The sequence below is a fragment of the Piliocolobus tephrosceles genome, chromosome X (genome assembly GCF_002776525.5).
Source record: "Piliocolobus tephrosceles isolate RC106 chromosome X, ASM277652v3, whole genome shotgun sequence".
Taxonomy (NCBI): Eukaryota; Metazoa; Chordata; class Mammalia; order Primates; family Cercopithecidae; genus Piliocolobus; species Piliocolobus tephrosceles.
Window position 1 is genome coordinate 79,880,696 of NC_045455.1, and position 16,984 is coordinate 79,897,679.

A 16,984-nucleotide genomic window follows, 5' to 3' on the forward strand; every position below is an offset into this window, starting at 1 on the left:
CAATATTTTAGTAACTTAAAAACACTTGTCAAGAAAGGTAAAGTATGTTCTTTTTGATTTTACTCTTTGTATCCCGGAGTCAGGAACTAACAGTTTTATGATAGTGATATAGACTTTACACACACACCCAGACTTAAAACACGTGGTGCAGGCGGGCTTTTGGAAACTAACTGTGCTCTGGATACAGAAGTCACAAAGCTGAGGCTGCAGAGGCATTGAGGGGACAATCAGCCTTTGTTGTCTCTCGCGCACTGTGTTCAGCGCTCCCTCTAGCGGCTACAAGCGCTCACTGCCCACACTCTCTTCTAGTATCTCCGGAGGCCTCGGTTTCGCGGGCGAGAAAGAGATTGCGCAGGCGCGGAGCAGCCGACGTGGCCGCAGGGGACTGTGCCTGGGGGGGTCTGCGCGAAGCCGCTGACTCGCGAGGTTCTCTGTCGCCTGCCGCCCTCGCTCCTTTTCTCCCCTTCTAAAGTGTTACGGTGACTCTTAAGTTCGAAGGGGACGGACGTCCTCCCACGTACCATTTAGAAGGTCAGAGTGGGCAGAACCTAGTCTGAGCAGGCCGGCGACGAATCCGCTGACAAGACGCGCGCGTGGGCACTCACGTGACCTAGGCTGCGGCGGCGGCGACGTGCTGCGGGCCCGGTGGCTGGAGCGAGGCCGACGGGCGGGGCGGCGCGGTCTCGTGACGCGCAGCGTTGGAGAGCGCGCGTCTTGGAACGTCTTAGTTGCCACGGCGAGCGCGCGCGCGAGGCCTTGGGAACCTGGGGACCGGTCCCCGGCGAGCGCAGCGGCGACCCGTGTGAGGGAGCGGGATCTGGCCGGTGCCGCGGCGGCCGCGCGGGGAGATCTCGTGGCGACGCCAGGGCGCCCGAGGTCTGGAAGGCGCAGGTGGGGCGCGGGGGAGTTCACCCCTGCGCGGTCCCCTGGGTGGGCGGGGTGGGCGCCCCAGGCCCGGCGGACTCGGCTGGGAGGCTGAGCGGGCGACGGTCACGGGACAAGGGCGGAGGGGTTCGGGGCCTCTTCCGAATCTCAGAGATGGAACTTTCGAGGAAGGGAGCGATTTCAAGAGAGAATAGTTTGAGAAGTTGTTCTCAGTCCCTTCCCCGGAATGTGGTATTTAGGGAACCTTCGGTGTCTAACCCATGGACTGTTAGACTGGAGGGAATCCTTCCCGCTCGCTTCCCTTCGCGGGGTCCTTTCGGAGCATCGCTATTGATCATTCTGGCGGCCCCAACCTCGTTATTTACTTTGGCTTCGCAGATCTCTGTGGTCTTTTGCCCTCCTGCAGCGCCCACGGCCCGGTCAAGGTTCGGCAGCCTTTCTCTGCAAGAAGGCCCACGAACAACTGCAGTTGTATTGGGATGGATTGCGCGTGATTTTACTCTTTACAATACATTCCTTCATGCTTCCTAGAGATTGAGCTGCGCGGAGGATCCCTCCGGCTTAATTCTGGGCATGAGAAAAGTTGCTCTTGGAATTCGCAGTTTCGTGACGCGGCATTATTGCGTGACTGTAGGGCTGACCCAGTTTTCCACTTTCTAATTGTAAAGAAGTGCACTAGTAGTCCACCGAGGATCCTCGAGGTTGGCCTTATTGTATTATAATTTAACGAATTTGCGTTCCAGGTTGTTACTGCCTATGAAATGATGGCCTCATCTTTAAGAATGTAGCAGTTTTTCTTTGACATTTCCGAAAGTGGGGAAAAAAGTAATAGAAGACCGCACCCATATGGAAATATTTTCTGATTCTCAGTTCTTTATAATCGTAGACTTCATTTCGTGGCTTGATTGGACCTGTTTGAAACAGGAAGCCTTTCTGTAATGTGGTTTCGGGTCGGCTTCACCTGTGGCACTCTCTGAAAAGTCGTTGTCTGTGGTTTCCCTAACAAGCTAGAATGAGCGGGATGCTACGGAGGGAGGTGCATACAGGTATTAGACAAAGCCCCCTCCGCTTTTCTGGTAAAGGACCAAGTAGGCATTCGATCAACTTCTGCTAGCTCTGGGGAGATACATGCGGTATTATTAAAGACTGCTTGTAATGTTGACTGTTGAGCGTGAAGTGAGAGTGTGTTACTACTTTCAATGTTTTGGAATCGAACTAAATAGGTATTTTAATTCAGAATTTTACCTTTGCTCTTGGGTACTTTTTAAGACATCTACACACATACATACAGTTGTGTTGAAATAAATGTGTTTTATTAGAACGTTAACAAATTAGAATTTAGGTGAATTACTGGTATCTAGGAACAGATTTTGGTTTGTTATTGAAGACTGTTACACTAGTATAGGTACTGTTTAATACATCAGATTGTCGTTTCAAAGACTTTCTCTTCTTAACTTTGAAAATTGAAGAATGTGAAATCATGTGATAATGGTTTTTATCTTTTCAGGACACTTGATTGACACGTAATTGTGCTTAGGAATAGAATAGGCTTTTTTAAAAGTCACCATCCTACAATCCTTATTTCTGTAAAATGTGTTTTCTGAGACTGCTGAGGATATAGCAAATCCCAGTCCCAAAATAAAAATGTGATATTTTAATTTAAACCTTTTTCTTTCTGTGTTGAGATTCCCCAGATATTAGACTGAAATTGACCATTAGACTTATATAACCTCTGGATATCCAGGCTCTTCTTTCTGTGTAACCTTTTTTTCTCTTTGAAATGGAGATGCAGCAAGGAAGGTTATTAAGCAACCCTGCGGAATTAGCCCTCCCACTCCACCCTACGCACAGACACACTCCTCTTTCTCAGTAGCCATCTTGTTCTCTCCACTGACACATTGTTTAGGAAATCTTTCATCATACTGTATGTTAAATAAGCTTAGAAATAAAGGTATACCCAAGGTAAATACTGCTTCTAGCTAAATGCCTTCATTATGCCTCGCTTCTGCTTTCAAATGCTACCTACTGAAGATTTAAACCACATGACTTTCTACCGTGGAACACTCTGGGTTTTCTTCACCGTTTCCTCACTCTGCTGACTTGTAAACATAGTAGGATTTTTAGATTTGGAATCAAACACATTTCATCTAGTTTTCATTTTCGTTTTTCTTTTCTTTTCTTTTCTTTTTTTTTTTTAAGAGACAAGGTCTTGCTCTGTCACCCAGGCTGGCTGGAGTGCAGCGGTGCAGTCATAACTCACTGCAGCCTTAACTTCTGGGCCCAAGCTATTCTCCGGCCTCAGCCTGTGCAGTAGCTGGGATTACAGGCGAGGGCTCATTTAATTTTCTTGACAGATAGTCTTCTGATCCATGAACTGATTTGAATCTATCATTTACTAACCTTGTTCTTGGGCAAGCTGCTCCATATTTGTAAAACATTTTAAAAATCAGATATCAACCTCCAAGAGTGAGGATTGGATAACCTTAGAAAAGTGCCAGACACATTTAGAGAGCTTAACAAAAGATAGCAAATTTTGGTGCTTCTAAAGGCCAGAGACAGACCATGTCCATTATATCTTTGCCATTTATAATAGTAGTGAGTGATTTTTAAAGCAGTACTTTTAATTTGCTTGTGAACCCCGAAATAATTTTTGTAAAACTGTCCCTCTTGCACACTTTCGGTTAACTTAGAGTGTTTTACATCATGCGTTAGTTGAAAAGGATGCAATTTCCCACCTGATATTGATATTAACATTTTAATGTAATGTTGGTACATCAATCTTTTTAACTGTATTCAGTGGAGTATCGCATCTTTGTAGTTTTATATCCATCACCATCAATTTTTAAAATACATTATATTTTACACACTTCCTTTTTGAAAAAATTTTACTTTTTTATCACCCCCACCCCACAGAATATTATCTTAAGATAATGTATTTTTATGCTTGAGAGCTTTTTATTAATCTCTGTGATACATGTCTTTAATAACAATATTTATATAAGCTGAAACTAAGTTTAAAAATTTCCTATAACTAATTCTGTAAGTTGAACTTTTTCTTTTGGGTTGAGTTATTATAAATAGTCGATCAGAATAGCATAAACACCTGATGGATTTTAATGAAGAATAATTATTAAAAGTAGAAGTGTACTGGAAATCTGTTTCTTAATGGAATGGATAGTGGGAGTTGTGCCTAAGTTAAAGGAGGGTCTTTGAACCCTTTGACTTACTGTTTGTTGGTAGGGAGGCTTTTCCATCCTGGGGCGGTGTACCATAGTAAGAATAGGAGTGGCTGAGAAGTATGCCTTTATTTCGTAAAGTGGAAGATTGTGAACGGATCTCGGGGAATAAAAACTAGTATGATAACTGAACAGTGGGCATATTCTCAGGCAGATCAGTTTAGTGAGGAGTACTCATGGGAGTAAAGGATCTGGAAGCCTTTTTCTTAAAATTACACATGTTGTTGGTGTATGTCCCATGGAAGACTTTATTTGTCCCCAGTTTGAAGAGCATTTAGAGTGGTAATTCTCAGCGGGGGACGATTTTGCTGCCCAAGATACGTTTGGCAATGTCTGGAGACATTTTGGCTTGTCACAACTGGGATGGGGGAGGGGTGCTGCCCTGGGCATCCAGTGGACAGAGATCAGGATGCTGCTAACAAAGAATTATCCAACCCAAAATGTCAGCCATGCCAAGATTGAGAAACCCTGATTTAGAGGATTTGTTTAGGAATCAGACTATTTAATTCTGTAAACTAGCACAGGGTCAGTAAACTTTGTCAAGTGCCAGATAGTAAATATTTTAGGCTTTTGGGGCTATATATGATCTCTGTTGCACATTCTTCTTTGTTTTCATAACCTTTAAAAAATGTAAAAGTAATTCTTAATTCCAGGGTCTTTCAGAAAACAGGTGATCTAAGGCAATTAATGCTTTCAAACTTCAATTTTCTTCTCTGCAAAGAAGTACTAATAGTAATATTGCTTCAAGAATTGTTTGTAAGAATTGAGATAAACACCTAGCATACTGTCCAGCATATATTAAGTACTCTGAATGATGCATGGGGATAGTGGTGTCCTATTGTATGAAGCACAAAAGTGGGTGCCAAGTCACAGTGTTGTTCAAGACCCTGTTCAAGTCACTTGGTCAAACTTAATGATGCTGGTGAAGTTCCCAATCAACTCACAGAAGCTTATTTAACCTCTGCTGTCTTTCTTCTGTTTTACTCTGGGCCTCCTTGTATCCTGAGGAAGATAAAGTACAAAATGCCTGTGGTTTCTTTGGAAAGGTGTGGCAATCTTAGGACACAACAGGATAGAATTCCAGGAGAAGAGATTGTTAATTTTGATAGGGGTTGTGGGGTAGAGCAAATAGCTGGGTCTGTGTATGGTCAATTGTATATGGTATTTTCTAAATTCATTACTGAATATATTCTGTTGACTACCATGAAGTTGTTGCATGATAAGGCCGACTAGTGGCTTGTCAGGTTAGAAAGTATAGTTATATTATTAATCGGAAGCTAGACCAATTTTAATGAATGCTTTCTGTGATGCTTTATAGTGTAGATTGCTGCTAAAATAGTTCATATCACTGAAATTCTTCTATCATAAGTTTTCATGAGATCACAGGAAAATAATTACTACATCTAATAACAGTAGCCACTAGGTACCTGTGGATATTGAGCACTTGCAATGGCGTTAGTTGGACTCGAAATATCTTTTCAGTGTAAAACACATAGTGAGTTTTGAAGACTCCATACCAAAAAAAGAAAGCTAAAATATTTAACTGAAAGTTTTTATATTAACTACATATTGAAATAATGTTTTTGATATATTTGGATAAATAAGATACTATCATTAAAATTAATTTTACCTGTTTACCTTTTTAATGTGGTTATTAGAAAATTAAAAATTACATATGTGGCTTGCATTACAGTTCTGTTCGACATAGTTACTCTAAAGCTTCCATTTACTTTTTTAAATGTAATAGTAATTAAATTTTCTGTCATACATATAGATTTAAGAAAAATCTTACCCCTTCCTCCCAAAGTCAGCTTGTATCATTTTTCTCACCTAATTCTTTTGGTCTTTTTGTACTCTAAACAGTGCAAATATATTGGTACTTTTTCAGTTTTAGGCATTGTCCATTAACTTCTCAGTGGGAAAGATGAAGTTTTACGTCTTTCATCCTCTGTCACATGCACATAAACTTTTTATCCATCCATCTTCCCATCTTTTCAGTATGATTGTACCATAATTTTGTTTATATTGAGATTCATTGTATGTATCATGACAGCAATGGAAACTGAAACATTTAGTGCATTATGATTACTTTTTATTTCTTGCTCAACATCGTTTTCCCTAGAGTTAATCCTTAGTTTTTAATGAGTACTAATGAAACTCTGAATACTCTCACCGTTGTGTAGATCTTTTTTCAGAGCTTACAATCATATTACGTATTCTATCAGTTTTACTTTCTTAAACATTCTTTTCTGTTGTCTCCTACTCCACCCTGGAGTGTTTGCCTGATTGTTATCTTGGAAACTCATCATCAGTCTTGGGATTCCTTTCATAAAACATGGTACCCAGCAAACAGAGGATGTAATAACTGAGCAGTCACTTGGCTGGGTTTAGCAGTTATTTTTACTCAGAATTATGAATTAAATATATAATTTCCTTCTTCTGTTGTTGCCTTCAAGAAGTTCATTAGCACTCTTATTTCTCTCTTTTTTTTTTTTTGTATAAGCATTTTAAAGATGATCCTTTTGAGCCTAGTGTTCTAAAATGTCATGGTATGTTTCTTGGTGTGAAATATTTATTTATTTATTTACTTACTTATTTATTTATTTATTTTGAGACAGAGTCTCGCTCTGTTGCCCAGGCTGGAGTGCAGGGGCATGATCTTGGCTCACTGCAAGCTCCACCTCCTGGGTTCAAGCAATTCTCCTGTCTTAGCCTCCCGAGTTGCTGGGACTGCAGGCCCCCGCTACCACGTCTGGCTAATTTTTTGTATTTTTAGTAGAGACAGGATTTCACCTTGTTAGCCAGGATGGTCTCAATCTCCTGACCTTGTGATCCGCCTACCTCGGTGTCCCTTTTTTTCCTTAATTTGCCCATTGGTCTTTTTATTTACTTTTATTTGTTAGAGACAGGGTCTTGCTCTTTCAACCCAGGCTGGAGTGCAGTAGTGTGATCATAGCTCACTGCAGCCTTGAGTTCCTGCGCTCAAGTGATCCTCCTACCTCGATTCCTGAGTAGCTGGGACTACAGGCACACACCAGCACATCTGGCTAATTTTTTTAATGTTTTCTTTGTAGAGATGGTCTCACTATCTTGCCTAGGCTGATCTCAAACTCCTGGACTCAAGCGATCCGCCTGTCTCAGCCTCCTAAAGTGCTGGGATTATAGGTGTCAGCCACTGCGCCCAACCTTTTCATCGTTTTAAATCAGGAAATTCATGTTTTCCAGTTCTAGGAAATTCTATGAATTATTTAATTCTTTCATCCCTTATTTTTTTCTCTAGTCTCTATTTCTAGGAGTTTTTTTTGTTTTTTTGTTTTTGTTTTTTGATGGAGTCACACTCTGTCAAACAGGCTGGAGTGCAGTGGTGCGGTCTCAGCTCACTGCAACCTCCGCCTCCTGGGTTCAAGCAATTCTCCTATCTCAGCTTCCTGAGTAGCTGGGACTATAGGTGCATGCCATGATGCCCGGCTAATGCTTTTGTATTTGTAGACGGGGTTTCACCATATTGTTCAGTCTGGTCTCGAGCTACTGACCTCAGGTGATCCGCTCGCCTCGGCCTCCCATATTTCTAGAAGTTTTATTATTCAAATGATATGCTTTATAGACTGGGTCCTAATTTTCTTGTTTATTCTTGCCTATTTTTCATCTCTGTCTTTTTGCTCTGCTTTCTGGGCATTTTCTATAATTGTATGATCTCATCCTTCTTGAGTTTTTCCTTTCTGCTTTTTAAATATTTAATTTCCCAGAGTTCATTTTGTCTCTTGAATATCGTTTTTTCAGTGTGCATGCATCCCACTTTTTATTTTATGGATGTGATATTTTCTTTTTCTTTATGTTGATATAAATGATAGGGTTTTTTTTTGGTAAGTTTTACTTTTCTTGCATATTGTCCATTTCAACCAAATCACATTGCTCTTATTTTAATCTTTTATACTGGATATTTGCCTCATGTTTTGTGATCCTGGGCTGTGTGTGTATCTGTGTGTGAGTGTGTGCATGTGAGTGAATGAAGCACTAGAAAGCTGATCTGAGATTCTGTGGGTAGAACCTATCAACTATGGCTTCTGAACGGTGAATTGCTTGGACAGTTTTCCTTAGGAAACACTCACTATCACTATTCTTTGTGTCTTTCCTCTTGGTGGTGATCAGATTCCTCAAGAAGGTAACTTCCAATCTCCTTTCTTGAGGGGTACCTGGCAGCCGGAACTCCTAATTACCAAGTTCTGGGGAGGAAGGCTGTGGGTCTCAATAATCAATGTGTAACATTTCATTTAATCCCCCTGCTTCTGGTTTTTACCCTTAATCTTGCCTGATAGTTTCTTATCCACACTTTATTTTACAGTCTTCTAGATCAAAGCACTCGGTCTTTCAGGGCTGTAGAGAAACAGTGTCCTGAGTGCTTGGTGTAGGAAGGATCTGCGGGTGCTAATTTGTAAACAGGCTTTCAACCAGTCCTCTTTTTTCAGCTGTACCTCTACTTCCTTTCCACTGGAAGATTGAATTCCATCAATTCTTACGCTTTCAGAGGTTTTTGATGTGATGTAAGTGCAGCTCCATCTCTGATTTTCCCACTGACAATTTAAGGCATCTGTTTTCTCAAGTGTGTTTTGGGAATTTTCACTTGTCCGCCTCCTTTTTTGGCACCAAGTACTGTTGACTCTTCATCCTCCCTATTTGTCCTTGTGAGTTACGGCTTTATTATTTATCTGTTTTGTTAAGGAATCACATAAAATACATCTAGTGCCCTGATCTTAAATTTATAGTTTAATAATTTTTATGTATATCCCCCCACCCCTTATCCAAGGGAGATAAGTTGAAAGACCCCTAGTGGATGCCTGAAACCATGGATAGTGTGGAACCCCATTGCTTTCAAGTGGAACATGTTTCTGTTCATATCTAAGCCTTTTCCATCTTAACTAATACACTTATCACATGCTTTGACCATAAGTTTTGCAGTTTGAGGGACAACAGCAAAACTAGCATAATTTCTTTTTATTCCTTCACAATTTCAGGAATAGCAAATATGTTCTTAATGGTAGATCTTAGCAACCTCAGCATATGATTTTTTTCCTTGTTAAGTTGAAAACTAACCTTTTCACTTGAAGGAAGCACTTCACAGCTTCTCTTCAGTGTATCCAAATTGCCAGCATCACTACTGTTGCACTTTGGGGCCATTATTAAGTAAAAAGAATTACTTGAATCCAGCCACCACAATATTGGAACAGTTGATCTGATAACCAAGATGGCTGCTGTATTAGTCCATTTTCACACTGCTGTAAAGAACTGCCCAAGACTGGGTACTTTATAAAGAAAAGAAGTTTAATTGACTCACAGTTCTGCGTGGCTGGGGAGGCCTCAGGAAACTTACAATCATGGCAGAAGGCGAAGGGGAAGCAAAGACTTTCTTCACATGATGGCAGGAAAGAGAGAGCTAGCAGAAGCTGGAAAAACTGCCTTATAAAACCATCAGATAGTATACGAACTCACTATCATGAGAACAGCATGGGACAAACTGCCCCCATGATCCAGTCATCTCCCACTGGGTCCCTCTCTTGACACCTGAGGATTATAGGGATAACAATTCAAGATGAGGTCTGGGTTGGGACATCGCCAAACCATATCATCTACTAAGTGATCATGGGAGGGGAGCATGGACAGCATGGATGCCCTGGATAAAGAGATGATTCATGCCTCAGGGAGCACAGAGAGAGACAACAAGAGATTTAATCATGATACTGAGAATGAGCAATTTAAAATTTATTAATTATTTATCTCTGTTATTTTCCACTTAATATTTTAAGATAATGATTGACTGCAGGTAACTGAAACCACAGAAAGTGAAACTGTGAATAAGGGGGGACCACTGTACACCCTTGTAGTCATCACTCAGATCAACAGAGAACATTTCCAAAGGCCATGAAATTCCCTCCTGTACCTGCGAAGTCATTAGCCTCTACCTGTAAGCACTATTTTGATTTATATCATCATAGACAAGTTTTTCCCGTTCTTTAATTCATTCATATAGAATCATAGTATGTGGTCTCAATATGAAGTCTTTTGTATTTGGCTTTTGCTCAAAGAATTGGTGAGATTCATTGATGTTGCAGGCAATCAGGTTTAAAAATTTTTTCTGTATATTATTGCATTGTATGAATGAGTAAGCATTTGGGTTGTTTTAGGGATTTGCCTTTTGTGAATGTAGTTGCTGTGAATATTGCCATACATGTCTTTGGCATGCACATGCATCCATTTCTCTTGGTTATATACCTGCAAGTGGAATTGTTGGGTCATTGAGTGGGTGAATGTTTAGCTTTAGTAGAAACTGCCAGTTTTCCAAAATGGTGTATCATTTTTCAGCTTTCACCAGCAAGGTAGAAGAGTTGCACTTGTCTTCACTTAGCACTAATCAGTCTTAAATTTTAGCCATCTGGTAAGTGTCTAGTTGGTGTCACTCGATTTTAGTTTCACTTTTCTGAGGGAATAGTATGTTGAACACCTTTTCAGATGCTTTTTAAAGATTTTCTTCTGTGAAGTACCTATTCATGTATTTTTCTCACTAAGAAAAAATGGTTATTCCTTTTTCATAATCTTTCTAGAGTCATCTTAGTAGGATTTGGGGAAGCAACAGGGCTGTGTGGGGTAACCTGCCACCTTTAAGTGGAAATCAGGTAACAGAGTTTCATTCAAATTTTTTTTCTCATTTCTGTTTTTCCCAGTGTATGATTCAATTCATTTTTTATTGGCTGGATATAATCTGAATTTATATTATAATGAATTCTAGAATGAGATTCTTGTTTCAACTATCATACAAAAATGTATTCATTTTTCAAAGAAAAATGAAAGCATAATTTGAAATATGTGTAGACTACATCATTTTGTTAATGTTTATGTGTCCAGTATGATATGATATATCATACATATCATATGTATGATAGGAAACTATTATAAGAAACTGGAACAAGAAAATTATGTAATAGATGTATTCTGATTTATTCTCTTATGTTTTTAAATTAAGGTATTTTGGACTGAGAGTTTTCATTTATTTATCCATTCATCAAATACATATTAAGTACTTTCTTTATGACAGACCTGATAGCAGGCTTAAAGGATAGTATAATAGTGAACAAAACAGAGATAAGCGAAGCACTTGTCCTCTTAAAATATATTCAGGTAGGAGATATAGATGATAAGTAAACAATAGCTAAGCAAGATAATTAAATATGTTTCCAATTTTGCAGAAATGGAGCAAGAGCCACAAAATGGAGAACCTGCTGAAATTAAGATCATCAGAGAAGCATATAAGAAGGCCTTTTTGTTTGTTAACAAAGGTCTGAATACAGATGAATTAGGTCAGAAGGAAGAAGCAAAGAACTACTATAAGCAAGGAATAGGACACCTGCTCAGAGGGATCAGCATTTCATCAACAGAGTCTGAACACACAGGCCCTGGGTGGGAATCTGCTAGACAAATGCAACAGAAAATGAAAGAAACACTACAGAATGTACGCACCAGGCTGGAAATTCTAGAGAAGGGTCTTGCCACTTCTCTACAGAATGATCTTCAGGAGGTGCCCAAGTTATATCCAGAATTTCCACCTAAAGACGTGTGTGAAAAATTACCAGAGCCTCAGTCTTTTAGTTCAGCTCCTCAGCATGCTGAAGTAGATGGAAACACCTCAACTCCAAGTGCAGGGGCAGTTGCTGCACCTGCTTCTCTCTCTTTACCATCACAAAGTTGTCCAGCAGAAGCTCCTCCTGCTTATACTCCTCAGGCTGCTGAAGGTCACTACACTGTATCCTATGGAACAGATTCTGGAGAGTTTTCGTCAGTTGGAGAAGAGTTTTATAGGAATCATTCTCAGCCGCCGCCTCTTGAGACTTTAGGGCTAGATGCAGATGAATTGATTTTGATACCAAATGGAGTACAGATTTTTTTTGTAAATCCTGCAGGGGAGGTTAGTGCACCTTCGTATCCTGGGTACCTTCGAATTGTGAGGTTTTTGGATAATTCTCTTGATTCGGTTCTAAACCGTCCTCCTGGGTTTCTTCAGGTAAGCCAAAGGAAAATGAAAGCATAATTTGAAAAAACATGTAGACTACATCATTTTTGTTAATGTTTATGTGTGCACTCTAAGTGCAAAAAGATAACAATAAATTCTTTGTTTTTAAAATGTTCCATGAAATTGTGAGCCTTAAACATGTTTGTGTTTTATAGTCTTTTTTAAAGATATATTAATAGTTTTATTTTGATATTAAGTTTGTGATGATAAAACTTGAGAAGAGTGGTCATCCTTAAACTTTTAATTCTTTATCTGAAGAAGAAACCTAGTAAGTTTAATTTGAAAAGGGATTTATGTAATTCCTGTGGATGTATAGCTGTAAATACTCACAAATGTTGTGAAGACTCAGCTGAGGGTCTAAACTGGGCAAGACCCAGCACATGGTCCAGAACAGTTGTTCTCAGCCAGGGCTAATTTTGCCTCCCCAGAGAAAATTTGACAATGTCTGGAGGCATTTTTGGTTGTCATACTGGAGGTTGATTGCTACTAGCATAGTGGATAGAGGCCAGGGATGCTGCCACACATTTACACAGGACAGCCCTCATGAACAAAAAAATTATCCTGCCCAAAATCACAACTATGCCAAGGTTGAGAGACCCTGGTTTAGAAGTAGAGTCTGTGGTGATAATTTAAGATGTAATTCCAACAGTCCAAGCAGAGACATTTACCAGAATGCACTTGGTCCAAGAGTAAAGAGTGCTACATAAAGATTGATGTCAGGGCATTGCTGTGGATTTAGTGAGGTATTCTGAAGATAGTGGTCCAGTGACAATCACATTTTAAAAGATTGGATGTAGGTATAGGAAGATGAGTTCTTGAAATGAGGACTTAGTATATGTTGAGTATAACAAAGGAGTTTGCATTGAAGAAAGATCACTTTTTAAACAAAGCAGGTGTTTTGTCCACAGTCCAAATAATGTGGTTTAGTAATAGCACAGGCTATCTCTAATCATTTTCTCTTTTGGTATACTCTTCTGTTGATTCTTACGTAGTTTTTATATGGAGTCAACTTGAAAGTTGTTTAAAGACAATTCGAGGCTTACTGGGGATGTGTGAGGGAGATACTTTGAGGGCATTATTGAAAGGAAATATTTGGGCCGGGCGCGGTGGCTCAAGCCTGTAATCCCAGCACTTTGGGAGGCCGAGACGGGTGGATGACGAGGTCAGGAGATCGAGACCATACTGGCTAACACGGTGAAACCCCGTCTCTACTAAAAAAAATACAAAAAGCTAGTCAGGCGAGGTGGCGGGCACCTGTAGTCCCGGTTACTCGGGAGGCTGAGGCAGGAGAATGGCGTAAACCCGGGAGGCAGAGCTTGAAGTGAGCCGAGATCCGGCCATTGCACTCCAGCCTGGGCGACAGAGCAAGACTCCGTCTCAAAAAAAAAAAGAAAGGAAATATTTGATACTGGGCAGGAAGAATATTGTGACTCCTGTAGATTATTTTAGGAAAGGAGCCTTAAGGTTAAAAAGAGTAGGCTTATTGGTTGGGGTTTGTAGTGGGGGATGATAAAAGCTATAACAATTTCTACTAATAGTGTTGCACTGTAACGATGGAAATAAAAAATCTTTGGGTCCTTAGCAACTGGAGATGGGGTAGTGAATGGCAGAAATACTGTACCATGGTTACATTCACTCATCCATTGAAATGACTTGTACTTTAATACAAATTTGTCCTTGGTGCTTTTAATTTTGTTTTTAATCTCTCTCATATGTGCATTTTTTTGTCCTAAATGAAAAGTAAAATTGCTCCCAAAATTTAATTTGAGTCTCTTTAACAGGTTCTCATTTGCTTGTATTCAGGTATTTTTAGCAGAGTGTCCTTAAAAGAGTTAACATATGTGTTTTCTGAATGTTTTTGTCAAAAAAAAAAATACAATAATAAACCAACTAAATACTAGAAGTTAGATATTTCCTATACTAAAAATCACTGTTAAAATCACTATTGGTCTAAATAGGAAATTAAGATTTTTTGGTTTTAGGTAGACAGAATTCTAGAACTTCAAAAAAATATTTTTCTTTTGGTTTTAGTTTTAATACCACATACTTTTTAAACCTGTTATATCTATAGTTACAGAAACTGGACATGAATTTGCCCTCTGAAAATGAAACTGGGAAAAATCAGCCTGTGGTGGATGAACTCACTCATCTGTAATATCCTGTCCTAAGAAAAGTCTATAAAGTGTTGGTATTTTAAAGACAATTTGGTGATATTCCAGTTCAATTAAGGTGACCAGGATATAGTTAATCTGGAAGAAACCATGGAATAGTAAAAAACAAACAAACAAACAAACAAACAAACAAAAAAAACCTTTCCTAAGTTTTATTTTAGAATAACATTTACAATTTTTTTTGTCAACTCCATACCACTACTATTACTTGCTTTATATTTTTACTAAATTGTCCCACTTGTCAGTTATATCTTAATAATAACTGATATTAAGGGAAATGTGTATTTTTTCTCATACATATTAAAATATATAACTACTCAAATGTTAAAAGTTTGTGGGTAAGACTGTTTTGATGTTGAGCACAGTTATATTTTGGTTTCTCAAATAATGTTTTGCATTAGAAATAAATTAGGCAGCCAGAATGTGAGCTTAAGTCTGTGTGTGTACTGGCAAGCTGACCTTCCCAGATGACACTGCAGGAGAGCTTTTGTTATTTTGCTTTTTATTTCATAATGGATAGACAATCCATAAACATTAACTTAATCTATTCTGTTATGTCAGGTTCTCTTGGGTTTAGTACAAAAAATTATTCCACGTTGTGAGTGCTGAGTTTCTTATTTATTTATTTATTTTTTCTTTGAGTCAGAGTTTTGCTCTGTTGCCCAGGCTGGGGTGCAATGGTATAATCTTGGCTCACTGCACCTTCCACCTCCCGGGTTCAGGTGATTCTCCTGCCTCAGCCTCCTAAGGAGCTGGAGCTAGGATTACAGGCGTGCATTACCACACCCAGCTAACTTTTGTATTTTTAGTAGAGACGAGTTTCACCATATTGGCCAGGCTGGTCTTGAACTCCTGACCTCAAATGATCCCCCCCGCTCCCCATTGGCCTCCCAGCGTGTTGGGATTATAGGTGTGAGCCACTGTGCCCGGCCTGTGAGTGCTGGGTTTCTGATTAAAATAATTGTTCAGCTTCTCTGGTCCAGACTACATGTGTTAAAATCCAAGCTCCACTTTTCAGTTGTTGGTTCTGAGCAACTTAATTTACCTCTGTGTGCCTCAATTTTCTTGTACATAAAATGACAATAATAGTAACTGATTTCATAGGATTGTTAGGAGCATTAAATCAGTAAACACTATTATTTCAGTAAATATTTCAAGTAAATAATACCTGAAAATAGTTTATGTACCACAAAAGGAATATCTAATTTCAATAACGAAGAAAACCTTAATTTACTTTGATTATTATTTATTTAAAGTTAGAGTCATTATTGGTTAACACTGGGCTGGTTAAGGCCATCAGCTTTAAGATTGCTTGATTAGTGGAGCAATGGCATATTTAGCACAGTCCTTATTGCAGGAAGATCAGACTAGCAAATGATTAATTTTCTTGGGGATTTGTTGATGTTGATGGTTCTATAAAGCCTTTTAAAATATGTTTCCAACTTTGAAGTGTTTATTTTCTAGTATGACAATTTTATTAAAACGTAAGTGAAAATCTAGTTTCATTCATTTATATGTATATATATTTTTTCTTCTAATGAATCCTTTCAGGTTTGTGACTGGTTGTATCCTCTAGTTCCTGATAGATCTCCGGTTCTGAAGTGTACTGCAGGAGCCTACATGTTTCCTGATACAATGCTGCAAGCAGCAGGATGCTTTGTGGGGGTCGTCCTGTCCTCTGAGTTACCAGAGGATGATAGAGAGCTCTTTGAGGATCTATTAAGGCAAATGTCTGACCTTCGGCTCCAGGTAACTTGTGTGATCATCTTTAGGGTGAAAAAAATCTACTTTAACATAAGCTCTTCAGCTTTTAGAGAAATTGTAATAACCTCTACTGTGATCAAGGTTAGGAGACTAACAGTTTATCATTTGTTTGTGTGTTCACAGCTACATGCTTGGAATTTGCTGTAATAGTGGTTAAGATTGTCAGCTCTAGAGTTGAATTGCCTGTATATGAATTCAAGCTCTTCCACTTAATAACCGTTTAGCTCAGCTGGTACTGATCTTCTCTATACTTTAATTTACTTATAAAATGGGGATAATAACAGTGTCCACCTCATTGGGCTGTGGTGAAAATTAAAAATTAATACATTAAACACTTACATCAGAACAAGTAGTAATGCTCTGTGAATGTTAGCTATTTTTTCACCACTGTTTTACTGCTCAGCTGGTAAAGTATACTAACGGGTCTAAATGGTGACATGAAGATAATTTTACCTTTAGTAGATAGGTTATGTTGGACATTTTAAGGGGTATGGTTGGCATTCTGAGGAAGAAACAGGCTTTGGTTGAGATAATTTTCTTTGTTCTTGTGGTAAGTGAAGGCCAAATAAAAAAATAAAAAGAAAATATGATTTAAAATATGATCATCCTGGAACTTTCCTTATTTGGCATGTTTCCTCTGCCCACATGCGTACCTGTGGAAACAGAGTATTTCTGTTTAACGGGGAACTTGAATAGAGGATTATGGAGAGACTTTCTTTATATATTGTTGTAGCAAGAGGGAAAAAGTATTTTTGATTATGAATATTGACAGTCATCTGGGGTGGACTGAGGTGGGCATTATGATGGTATAATCTTTTATTCTCTCCTTCAGTCAGCAGATATTTGGAATTCATTATTTAACCAGTTAC

The 16,984-nt window shown here is 39.0% G+C and overlaps 1 protein-coding gene across 4 annotated transcripts in view; it reads left to right on the top strand.

Moving 5' to 3' along the window:
* Positions 1-370: 370 nt before the first annotated feature.
* SPART (spartin) overlaps positions 371-16,984 on the top strand; it is a 38,680-nt gene continuing 22,066 nt past the window's right edge. Inside the window, exons 1-4 of one of the 4 annotated variants that reach the window (XM_023208825.2) lie at positions 371-891; positions 10,718-10,789; positions 11,360-12,171; positions 15,903-16,100. In XM_023208825.2, the coding sequence (XP_023064593.1) occupies positions 11,362-12,171; positions 15,903-16,100 (1,008 nt within the window). In that variant the 5' untranslated portion in view covers positions 371-891; positions 10,718-10,789; positions 11,360-11,361. Of the gene's footprint in view, positions 892-10,020; positions 10,081-10,717; positions 10,790-11,359; positions 12,172-15,902; positions 16,101-16,984 lie in introns of those variants that run through there. The other 3 variants (XM_023208826.1, XM_023208824.2, XM_023208827.2) reach the window with 3 other exon arrangements.